Source organism: Anabas testudineus, chromosome 16, assembly GCF_900324465.2.
Source record: "Anabas testudineus chromosome 16, fAnaTes1.2, whole genome shotgun sequence".
In the NCBI taxonomy this organism is placed as follows: Eukaryota; Metazoa; Chordata; class Actinopteri; order Anabantiformes; family Anabantidae; genus Anabas; species Anabas testudineus.
In genome coordinates this window covers 18,613,537-18,626,663 of record NC_046625.1, presented here as the reverse complement: position 1 = coordinate 18,626,663, position 13,127 = coordinate 18,613,537, and the positions used below count along the sequence as shown (strand labels likewise).

The 13,127-nt window shown below is 42.0% G+C and overlaps 1 protein-coding gene across 1 annotated transcript; it reads right to left on the bottom strand.

Annotated features, from left to right (window-relative positions):
* Positions 1 to 320: 320 nt before the first annotated feature.
* Positions 321 to 8,905, bottom strand: LOC113168970 (galanin receptor type 1). The gene is made up of 3 exons (XM_026370071.1): positions 8,240 to 8,905; positions 8,077 to 8,142; positions 321 to 968 (listed from the first exon to the last, which is right to left on the bottom strand). The coding sequence occupies exons 1-3, from the start codon at positions 8,903 to 8,905 to the stop codon at positions 648 to 650; spliced, it is 1,053 nt and encodes a 350-aa protein (XP_026225856.1). The 3' UTR covers positions 321 to 647.
* Positions 8,906 to 13,127: the final 4,222 nt, after the last annotated feature.

The following is a 13,127-nucleotide window of genomic DNA, read 5'->3' as shown; positions in this document are numbered from 1 at the left end:
ATCTAACACCTGGTAAAACAGCAAATCACTTTCTCTAAGGTACTTGTATGCAGGTTTTTCTATTCCATTACCCCTTGCAGGTGGAAGAAATCAATCTTTTTGGTATCTGAAAGCACTTTGTTGCTTTGACCATGTAAGTAACACAGCAAAGTCAGCAAAAGGAACATTACTGCGATGAATGTGTGAGTCCAATATAATTACTGACTAAAATAAGTTCCTGAAATAAGTAATCCTGCTTTTGATATTATGTATTACTCCACTTCAATTTCAAAGTCTGAAAGTACAATTGCTTCATAATTTTTCAGTACTGCTTTGCGGCCTCACACTATATATAATTTCTGCAATCAAGATAAGTTATAAAAGGGGGAATCTTTCTCATGTGTCTCAGTGTCAATGGGTTTTCGTAATTAAAAGAAGACACATAATCATTTAGTGTGGTGGCGACCTCTCTCCTCTAGCCCACAAATAATGAGCAGTGCTTATGTAGAACAGTACAGCTGTAGCAATACCCAAGCCACCATACTTACCTACATTAAAAAACAATCCACATGCCCACTGTTGTTAGGCCCTGTCATTATGTCTACCACGAGTTTCAGTGTGACACTTGCCATAATTCATTTTTTACATCACCACCCACACCTTGTCAGTCAAACGTTGGTGCAATTTGTCGAGGGCGGTGTGTCCGCTTTGCTGCGGATCTCCTTGATGTCGTTGAGCGGGGAATCACTGGTACCGATCTGGCATTTAAACACTTGCTTGTAAGCCTTTCTGAAGTTCTCTGACAGGAAAGCATAGATGACCGGGTTGACAGACGAGTTGCTGTACGCCAGGCAGTGAGCGGCCACCCGCAGCACAAAGGACGCCTGGTTCAGCGGGAAGGTCCCGAACTCCACCCAGAGGTGAACAACGTGATGAGGGAGCCAGGAGAGACAGAACACCACCACCACCACCAGCACCGTCTGAGCCGTCTGAGATGCACAGATGAGGAACAGAGAGTAGGGAAAAGGTAGAGGAGAGGGATTTAGTCAGTGCCCTTGAGTACAACAGTGACAACATTTACATGCTGTACTCAAGTGTAGGTGTTAGTCAGGATAAAAGAACAAAGTACGCTTTTGACAGGTTAGCGCCTTGGAGAACTTTTTGCTGTTGTTATTCTGCTGTTGCTCAGCTATTATTCTTTTATTCTTATTCTTATACCTTGCGTTATGAATAAAACCAAACCTTTGCCACATACTGTTCCATCTGCAGAGTACACGTTTCCTTTGTTACATCTGTGCCAAGTTAATGATATTACTGTTTCTTGAACCTAAATACGTTTCACAGATACGTTTGTTGTGCGACGTGAGACGGACAAGGTTTAAACTCGCGCGGAAGCAAATAAAAGCACAGTTGCACGTGTGAGATCAAAGTAGACTGAACTTCATCTACACTAACAGTGTAGTGAAGTGTTTACGTGTTGGTATGTTAAGGTCGTTCGTGCTGTACGCCTACTCTAGGACAAGGTGTACATGCACTGCTGACACACACACACACACACACACTTTTTCTACTTGTGTATGTAAAACTTCGCTGGTGCAGTGATGGGCACATTCCATAAAACATGATGGCAGCCTCTCACACTAAGCAAAAAAATGAGAGGAGCGCCCCTGTTTGCTGTATGAGATGAAGAAGTGGAAAAAGAAACGTGCTGCTGATTCCCAAGAACGTTGTCAAGGACAGATGAGCAAAATAACTACTTCTTGTTATAATATTTATCTTTAACACATGAAATGAGCATCAATATGTCTCATTTGCCACATGTGCAGGCAGTGTACTCTCAGTGTGGACCGTCTGCATGGATACAAGTTCTCAGGCTGCATGCTGATGTCCATACAGAGCCCCTACTGACCCTTGTGGAATCAGAGGGTGAACAAGGGTTGCATGGATGATCATCATATTTTTAACGTTACAAAACAAATGGTGTAGAAATATTGTCTAGTGCAGTTTTGAAAGATAAAGGAGCATTCATATTGATTTAAAAATGCATTCCACTGCACTGACCAGCATCATACAAATCATATTATCTTTCTGACACCCTGTAAGTATTTGTTAACGTTTATTTGACCTTCGTATCAAATCTTTGTGCTTGTTATTTACTCACTAGTGCATGAAACAAATGATGTGCTGCACTATTGTGCAACATGTCTACAGAGCTTCAGATCCGATTTAAAGAGGGTCGCTGCACATCTCAGAAATAAGATCATGATGTTCTAACATTATGCACATAAACAACAGTTCCCATGCTTTTGAAACTGGTCAGAAAACCTTTGATAAGCACTCATGCATTCGTATTTACTTAATGACTTCATGGGCCATTCACTTAATGAGCAGCTGAGAGGACAGCATATGTGTTTATATCCAAGAAGAATATTTGCATAATGAGTCATAAGGTAAGTTACAACTGGCAATGCAGCAGTAATGGACAGAGTTTATTAGAAAAGTGTTTCTTTACACATTTGGCCTTTAACAACCTTAACATTATATAAGACACGCGGAATAAGATATTCCACTGCGTGATAACTTAATGTGACAATTTTGGCAAATCAAATTTATGCAATGTCTAAAAGGAAAGTGGTGAATGTTATTACTTTAGGCAAGATTAGCCAAAGGCTACAGCCGGAAAGTGTCATCATAAAAAATCTAATTACATGCTGCCTGATCAGCAGAGCCCCTCCACTGCATTTCTAGGTAGCAAGTGGATTTATTCCAGAACTAATTAGTTCCCATCGTTGAAAATAATCATACTGAGAAGCCTATGAAGACAGACGTGCAGGTTTTTCTGTAGTTGTGCTTGAGGAAATAAAAAATATATATAAATAAAACATTTCAAAACATGTCCAGTCAAGCAACTGTCAGAAATCACAGAGTTGAAGTGTAAAATGACATATGGAGAGTTATAACACTACAGTGCCAGTCTCAGCTTTAATCAGTTAGATTTACATCAGTATTGACAGAACTGTGAGCCACAGGGAGCCCTCTGAACACGCAAGTGCTCAAAAGTCACTGACACTTGAGTTTTAAATGTTTTTGGGTGACTATGTGTTATAATCACTGAGTGTATGCACAAAAGCATGATGAAGAAAACTGTCTCTGTAAACACATCTTGACCGCGACTTCAGAGGATTGACCACAAGGTACAAACCACTGCTAAGCCTCAGAAACAGAAAGAGACTACCCTTGGGTTTCTTTTCCAAAAAAAAAAAAGAAAAAAAAACTGCTCTTTGGACTGATGAAACAAAAAGAAACCTCCATCAAAATTATTGAAAGCGGAAAGTAGTGGTGGAAAAACGGAACAGCTCACGACCCAAAGCAAAGCACCTCGTCTGTCAGACACGCTGCTTTTTCTGTTATTACTTGGGCACATAATGACAACTAGCTCACTGGTATTTATTGATGAGTTCGCCCCAACGGCAACAGGAGGAATGCAGAGTCTTACATGAGCTCAGATCCTGTGAAAAAAGGCGTCCGGACTCAGTGGACGTCATTTTGGATCAGTTAGCAGGGCAACACTCGCGAACACAGATCAGATCAGACTGAAGACACGGAGACCCAGGAGGGAACGAGCAGAGTTAAAGAAGGGAGGCCTAGAAGATGCAAAGCATTTGGAGACGACTTTATGCAGTCACTGGCTACAATAAATGCTCCACAAAATGGTTAATATGTGCAAATACATGTTCTGTACGTGTCCACTTTTGAACCTTTGTCATCTGGACACTATGTATTAAAAGGTTTATGTCGCCCACACAGTCTCCACTGAATATTTTCACTGAAACATATTGCTGCGCTTTTCAACAAGACCTGTTGACCCAATGTGGGTTCATACCAACTGTGCCAAAAGATGTTATGTACTGCATATTAGTCTTGAACCAACACGAGCAATAGCATGCAGAAGCAGGCTGACACAAAGGGGAGTTGATTTTAAGCTTAAGTGTTTTGGGGTTTTTTTCTTCTGGCCCGCAGCTTAGTTTCGTTGAATTTCACTGCTCTCATCAGCACCATCTGTAGCAACAGTTGTTCTAAATGATGCTCAAATACACCAAATGTACACCTACAGATCGAGACCAAATGACGGACTGAGAAGACAGCAATTGGCTTTAGTGGAGCATTGAAAGCCTCAAGATCTGGATGCTTCTTTGAGGAGTTAGGAGTGATAGCGGCTATGGGACTCCCTGTCTGTGTAAATAGGTGCATAGTTCAAAAATGTCGGTCCAAACGTCAGATTAAATGCTTTATGATCATCATTACACTGATGCAATATTACAGTACTGTACCACAGCGCAGTATTGACTTTTTTTAACACAACAAATATGTAACAAAACTGCACCTAATCGATCGTATCAGAGATGAATGCCGCTGACTGAGCCAAACGCAATTTGAAATAAAAGGTCAATATAGGCATGTAATATCATCCCAACTGTTACACAGAAGCATGCACAAACAGCACACACACACACACACACACACACAGAGACTCAGAGTAACCAGGGAGAGCTTTACACAGATTTAGAGAAGTAGTAATAGCGGTGCTTGGTTTGGAGAGCCTCCATAACACGTTCACATCTTCACCCCAGCCCCCCTGACGATCATCAGTCAGGCTAATATGAACAGCAGCATCACTCCAGGAAGAACATCTACAATATCAATCCTACTTGTAAACCTGTCCTACCAAGAGCTCTTGTAGAGGTGGTCACTAAAAGTTTTTATTTATTTTTTTTACTTTTTTTTTTTTTAATAATTTGCATTCTCTGAAATCTACTTGAGATATATGATGTAATATTCAGTGTTTTACAAAGATATATGTAGCATAGTATTTTAATATAGCAAACAAGTACAACAGGATCCAGTTTAATGCCAATGATAATAGGCAAACTATGTTTAAAATGTGTTTGCTGTAAACACTGATCTGGTCTAAAACCCAGAGACCAGGCCGGGTGCCACTAAACCACTGCAGAAGAAGACGTCTCACTGAGACATGACCAGCTACGATGACCAGGGTAGTTAAAACTTCAAAAGATGGAAAAGCCATGCGAAATATGGAATTTATGGTTGTTTAATCTCTTAATTCAAGGAATCTAGTGATGTTGTTTCATTGCACTTTGTCAAATTTGTCCCATGTTTTATTGACATTTTCTTTATTGACATTTTATTGACTTTATTGACAACAGGAACAAAAGAAAAGAACTGATAGTCTTCATTCTCTGCCTGTTGCCCTGCAAACCTGGGATCCCCAAATGTGAGGTCCACAGCTGGATCATCCTGTGGGTTTGCATTCCCTTTTTTGGACTTAACAATGCAAACTGTTCACTCCGCCTTCTCCACAGTTCCTTGTCATTCAGTCAGGACAGCGACACTCGGTTTGTGATAGTAACACTCAAACGAGGTGAAAGATGAGCAATCTTGAAGCGCTGGCTGTCCCGCGTTTCAACAAATTCAAGATGACTTGGCTAAATTTTCATTTTTATAATTATCCATAACCATCTGTGTGCGCCGTCTGGATGTCAGACTGACTCATATCATTGACAGAAAACTCTTCAACCTGTCGTGCTAAATTGTGCCTTTTTCACCTACAGTGTGGTTTTGCATATTTTCTGGTACACCCAGGAGCCTTAGCCAAGAGCCACAGTAAATAAGGCTTAGAGTTTGAAACAAAAACAAATAAATGAGACCAGAGTTTCTTTATCTGAGCACAGCATAAAACCAGAGGGCACAGAGATTCATTTAAATAGGTTCGTCACATCTTTGCACAAAGGCCTTCTAGAAAGATTAAGGAAGATTTACGGCTTTTTTTTTTTGTTTGTTTCTTTTTTTTTTTCCCCGAGTGTCTTTTGAGCGTGTCTTGTTTGACTGTTGGACGCTGTCTGATTCCTACCGCGGGTGCGTGTGTGTGTGTGATAAGAAGTGTGTCCAAGTGTATTTCACAAAAGCAGTGGGAGTACCCTCGCTCTTCCCAGCTGTCACACACGTTCCGTTCACAGGCGTGGAGTCGAGCTGCGAGCTGAGACTCGAGCGAGCCACATCACAAAGCTGCAGTTTATCTGCATGTCTCGTTTGATTCTCCCCCTTCCCATGTGACAACAATCCCATGCTAACGATGTGACACAGCAGATGAGAGCAGAGGAGTCTTTTAATTAATGCACACGGTCAGCACAATCAGGATTTTCTGTCCTTTGATTAAATCTTGATGGAGTAGTTTGACATACGGGAAGATAATGAGGAGACACTTAACGTAAGAATGGGAAGTTCTGGTTTTACTTATGTGTGGATATTCAGTGGAGACAATTTACAGTCATGGCTCATTTCCAATATGTCATCCACACTCTAATTACAAACAAACAGATCAGGAAAGAAAATGATGATGTCAGCCTCGTTGATACTGGGAATATCTGACAGCTGTAATATTTCCCACTTAGCGAACACAGCTACAGAAGTGTCAAACAAACCTGGTGCAATATGTCTGCAAGTGCCGGGTTTAACGTAGGACTCACAGCGACGCAACAGCCAGGTCATGATTTTCCACAGTCTCAGTTAGAGGGAGAGAGGACGAAGCAGCCAGGAAGTTGAGTCATCACAGGACCTGATGTGACACCAAGGGTGTCACGCCAAAATCTGCTTCCTGTTGATGTGTTTTGCCTGACATCACCTCCTACTCGATGTCACACCATGGATTTCATATTGGGATTTTTCTAACTTTTTCTTGTTTGAAGCACTTCGGACTTATTGCTCCCTGATGCACATGCATTATTCATTCGCCATTGATTGTCCGAGTTACTCGACAGGATACTGTTCATTAATCTTATCGTTATACACTTTCATTAACGCATGCCGGGCACAACGGTGTCACATAGCCAAGTAAACATTGATTCTGGCACCAGCACCTTACTTAGGTATTCAAAAACAAGTAACGTCGTTGTTGTTGTGAGTGTTACGGCCTTCGATGTATAATTACTCACTTTTGCAATGGACCAGTTTGTCGTTGTTGAAGTAGCTGACACCTTGCTCAGCTTGCAGTGTCTGCAAACTTCCTGAGCTGACATTAGTTATAGTTAAAGACTAGCAACCCAACTGAGATAATGTATGTATTACAGTTTAATGTGCTGTTTGCTAACCATTCATCACAAGGCTGTCAGTGTAATATTCTCTGTGTTCCACGTCTACTCTGAGTGCACAGTAAATCATAATATTTGAGATTCCTGCTCTAACTTCCACTGTTGTTGCAAACCTTGTGCAATTATAGCATTGAAGCTGTGTGCAGGTAGGTGTGCATCAAAGTGCATTCACATTCTCGCCGACCTCTCCTTTCCCAGCTCATAAGGCACTTATCAGATCGTGCTGCTGAACTGACCAGCTGTGAAGAACAATGGACAGACAGACAGACAGACAGACAGACAGACAGAGGCGGCAATCAAGCGGGTAACAGCAGATAACTGGCTCTCTGGGAAGCTAAATGACCTCCACCAAGAATAATGAAGGCTAGACGGCAGTTTGATTGCACGCTGCTCTCTGGCCACTTTGCTCAAGTGTGACGGTTAACAGTAGCATTAAAATTCATTCACTGGCCGTAAGGGAAATATTTTTTTCTGTGACTGCGCCTGTTGAAGTGGAAGTGCATCATGTGCTACTGACAGACCAGCCCTGAGCTGGATGATTTGTGCAGGAGTGCGTGTCGGGGTAGCTGTGACATAATGCTTTTCCTAAAGTACATCAAGAACACTGACCTCTGCTTTGAATCAAAACACGTCTTGACAACAACGACAGAGCAGCGATCCATGACGTGCACTGATCTATGTGAGGGCATTTTATATATATGATGATCATCATAGCAACACATCATAGCACGATTTCAGCATCGTACTCAGTGGATTACTTTTACACTGGGAACTTTTCAGTCATGCTTCGTTCATTAAGGCTGCACACTTCTCTCATTTTGCAGTAACTCAACAGGTAACACATCTTCCAGTGTTTTCCAGTACTCAGCCCTTGTAGTTGAGTGTTATATAGACCCCACCCCGAGCCCTTGAGCAATGGCTTTATACATACCTTTTTCTTTGATGCCTCTGACTTTTTGGACATATTTCTGAGTTTTTTGTGCAAGTGATTTAAAACCTGCAAGCAAGGAAATAGAGGTGAGATCGATGGATTTGTTTCATGGTTCATCAGTTTTGTTAGTTATGAAATGACCCCTGAGATGAGCTTCTCTCACCTTTGCATAACAGAAGGAAATCAGCAGCAGGGGCAACACATAACCAAACACAAACGTGCACACGACATAGACTTTCTTCTGGTTTTGATCCGGCCACACTTCCCAGCAGAAGGTGTGATTCTCTCCTCTGTGAAAAATGTTCTGGTAATACATGACAGGCGCAGCCATGGCCAGAGACAGTATCCAAATCACCACCACTCCGATCAGAGCATGCTTCGCTACCCGGATAGAGGAGGACTTTCTGGAGTGCACGATGGCAATGTAGCGGTCCACGGACATGGCAGACAGGGTGAAGATGCTCACCAACATGGACACAGTGAAGAAATAGTGGATGAATTTGCAAATGAATGCGCCCAGGACCCACGTAGGCATCATGTAGATGGTGGACTGGAAAGGGATGCAGAAGAGCAGGTAGGAGAGGTCCGCTATGCTCAGGTTGAGGATGAATATGTTGGTCGTGCTCCGCGGTTTCCCCGGCTTGCTCCTGGCCAGCACGGTGATCACCATGGAGTTGCCCAGCACGCCGAGCGTAAAGATGAGCCCGAAAACCAGCAGCGTGATGAAATTATCCGTGCCGATGCCGAATAAAAGTTTCTGCTCCTGCTCCTCCGCTATGCTGATGTTCCAAGGCTCCTCCAGGAGCCAGGCGGGGTCTGATAAGTTCATGATTTCCACTTTCCGCTTTAAATGAACTTGACACGTGGCCTAATTGACCTGCGGGACGTCTGTGTTCCGCTGTTGCTGCTCGATGAGGAGTTGTTAGACCAGGGGGGTTTTGTGCGCTGACGCGTCTCGTTCAGCGCTCACGTAGAGGCTGTTTCGGCTCTGTTGCTTCTCTATCTCAAGATTTCGACAGGTCCCCCCCTCCCCCGCTTTATTATCACACCTCACACCAGCAACACGAATAAACAGTCACCCAGAGCTGTCTAGTTGTGTGTGCAGCAGTCATGCCGCCGTGCGTCTTGGAGTCTCTCTCTCCTGGTGCTCACCTGATGCGTCTGCGCACCGACCGCGCAGACCCACTCTGTAGCCCATTTCTCTGCGTCTGGACTTTTTCTCTCCAATTGTAGCAGGGGCTGGGCTGTGCCATTCACGTCAGCACCCAGTATAACCCCCCCCCCCAAAAAAAAAAGAAATGTTGAGGAAATAAAAAACTCATCTAGATGCGTTTTATTTTCTCAGAAACAATGTGGACACCACAGGCCCACACCAGCCCGTTTTACATGAGGCAAGACTCATTTAGTTTGGACACAATACGGCTTCAGTGATGTCACTTTACTTCTGCATGTCCACGTTATTTTAGCTGCAGGTCTAAAGTCTGTTTTTGGAAAATTATCAATCAATGATCACACAACACTGTCACAAGTTCAGGATAACAGTATGGTCAGAGGTCTTTGTGCATTTCTGTGAGACATTAGCAGGACTCATTTTCAGCAGTTATTATTACTACATTCCCTCAAGATGAGCACATTCCCCCCAAAGACTGAGAAGGTTGTTGTGGAGTCAGAGCTTCTAATGAAAAATTCACATGTGAACTATTGGTTTATTGTTCGCTGATGAAAAGACCTCCGTTGTTGGAGTACTTAGCAGTAACATTTGGTGTATCTCCAGAATTGAAAAAAGTATCTGAAAGCCGCTGAAAGGACATGTTGAGCATAGGTAGTTATATGATGTGGTCAGTCAGTAGTGTTGATTTGCTTTATAAATACCAATAATAGTTTCTCAGTGGTTGAGAGTCGTGTTGTTCACTTGTACTCTCTCTCTTAGGCTTCAGCCATCTGATGGATCCTAACTGTGTTTGGCAATTTGGCTTGAAAACGACTTAAGTGATTAACTGATGAACAAAGTCTTTGCTGATTCGCCGTTTTTTCAGTCAACTAATGAATGAATTAAATAATCATTTCATGTCTAATTTTTCAAGAATTAGTCATTGCTGTCAGACTCTGCTGTGTAGTAGAGGTGGAATTGTGTTGGGAAGCTGTTTGTAGACATAAAGCAATGCACTGAACCTGTGTGCTTAATCGTCATGATAAAACCCGCCGTGATGGATGTTTGATTGCTGAGTCCTGATTAAACAGTATAGACGTTTTAATATATTTCTGACCATTTAAGGACACAAGTGAACACAACGAAGGAGGTTTTACGTTGATATGGTAAACTTGTGAACAGGTGGACGCTGTACTTTTCACACTGTGATGTGGTAACTTGTCATGAAAATGACTGATTGTAGCTGTTTGTAGGTTTCTGTGTGGGAGACGGTGCTGCTTGTGCATGCTCCCCTTATGTTCTCTGCTTGTTCTGACTTTAACTTCTTGTTCCACTTGTTTCACGTTCAATTGGTTCGGACTACTTTTTGAACTATCCTGAGATGTAAAAGACAACACACCCTGTATCCAGCTTACAGGAGCTTTTCCAGAAGATGCATAGTCCACAAAAAAAGTTTGTAGAAGCATAAATACGTGGATAAGTGTTTTTATGAATGCAGATGTGTCATATTTTACCATTCAGTCATAGAAAAACGCTGATCACACACTGATTATTTTAAGGTCAAAGAAAAAGTCTTAAGGCCATGCTTGGGTCCATCTACAGTACTTCTGGAAAAAAACTGCATGAGACATCAAATCCTCGTTTTCCGTTTAGTTTAACAGGCTTCTTGGAACATGTCATTGCTCAGACAGATTTTAAAAAATTCAGCCGCAGCAGTGAAAGTGGTTTAACAGCATTTACTCGCAGACAGTTATTGGCTTTATGTCAGAAGGCACGCTCCATTTCGCTGTCTGCTGTTTGCCTTTCTGCTCCTCCACTGACAGCCTTTGTATTCGTTGTATCCCATTAGACTCAGCTGTGTTCGAAAATGAAACCAGTGCAGGCTCATCGAGCTCTGCCGGAAGCAGTGGCGATGGAGCTGAAAGGCGTAGGTGAGGATGGGTCAGGACAGAATAATTCAGTGGCTTCTGCTCTTGTCAGGCTCTCAGTGCCCGCGAGTGCAGCGACGCGCTCGCTGTGCCTCACAGCGAGCAGGAACGTTACTGACAGCAGATGAATGGAGGGCACACACATCACAGCAGCCAACCATCCATTTTGGACATGATTAGATTGCATGTAACTGGTGTAATTGTTATTCAAAGGTCAGACACACAACAACCAACACAAAACAAAAGGTTATTCTACTACACAGGTACTGTACTGTATTTGTGTGTACTGTTAACTTATTTTGGGTTATGGCTTTTCTTTTTTATATTTCTTTTTTCTTAACTAATTAAATATGAAATGTGCTGACAAACATAGCACACTTAGCAAAGCGCCAACAAAACTTGATAGCAGCTAAAGTTGACGTTTGTGATTGTGACTTTTTAATATCTAATATCAAATGTTTCATGGAGAAAAGAGCACATTGAACTGATTTGTTGGACCTCAAGCACAAAACGCTGTTTTGCAAAGTGATGCTGAATGTGAACGGAAACTCCAAAAGCACTAACGCTGATGACATCATCAGGGTCATTTTGACAAACTCGGACTTTCTCAAACCAAGCGGTGCAGCTGTTTGCACATGCTAGCCTGTTAATGTTATATGGAACAGTTTTTAAAGCTATTTTATGGATGTCTTCCACTAGATGGGGCTATTTGCTCTGATGTACTTAAGAAATTTGTTTTGATGTGATGCAAATATATAATTGCAGTTACTTTAATGTGCATTTGAAATTTCGGGTCCTGCTGAATGACAGTTTGCTGCTGTGTCTGGCACTAATTCCCTCTCTGTGTGTTTGGTGGGTAGTCATCAGTGAAAATAATGAGAACACCGTACCAGCCAATTTGACTTCAGCAACGTCACCGAGGTTAATCTCTGTGGTTTCACACAGCAATTGCACATAGCTCCAACATTCGGGGATGCATAATTATCCTGGGAATATCCCTGCACTGTCAGTTCCACACAGACGACATGTTACTGATGGAGTTTCCGGTTTTGTTACACATTACATAGGTTTCCTACAGCAGAGGATGCTACTTTACAAATAGGTAATGTGAGTGTGTGTGTTTAAATGGGTTTTTAGCAGGCTGAAAGCTGTATGTGAGTTTTTTCCCCCCATGTAAAGAAATCCATTCAGAGGAAACTAAATCCTTTAATTTAGTTTTCTACTGAGAAGCTAAATCTTTATATTTTGAAATTGAAGTTATGTGGCTATTCTGGGTATCAGCACCACAAGTCTTTTATATCCAAACTCCACAAGCGTAGCTATCAGTCTGATCAGTCAGACTGTGTGAGATGAGAGTCTTTGTCTGAACCATTTGTATTTATTGCCACAGCTGTAGTCGTGGCTTTGCTCTGTGTGTGAGATGCTATCTGAGCTTTTTTTTTTTTCTTTTTTTTTTTCGTCTGCATGATTAAACCTAAAGAGGTGAAACCAGACGACGTTTAATATACATCGGGTTTCTTGGAGGTCATTAACCAAATGTGTCGAGATAAGATGCAGCTGCGCGTTGAACACCCCAAAGTGCCCTTTGGGTGGAAATTCTTTCTTAAACCACATTAAATATTCAGTAACTCTGACTATTTAGAGTGGATTTATGTCAGCAGCAGTAAATAGAGAGTCATCTCATCTTTAAATTAAAGGTGCTGAAATGAGGCATGATGAGGTTGCTGCCTCAATTAATTTGCCAATTTTATGCTTCCTGTAACCGCTTCATGCTTGGCCAGTGTCACTGCTTTCTGTGGGTGTTTTATCAAATCTGTTTTGTACATATTACTTGTTTTGTAACTTTGTTTCACCAGTTCACTTAAACCCATAGTACAATCTCTCACACAGATATAAACGTAGGTAGGCGGACCGACATGCTACCATCACTATAGGCACTATCAGTGGATGTAAAAATGTTTTAAATGATACAA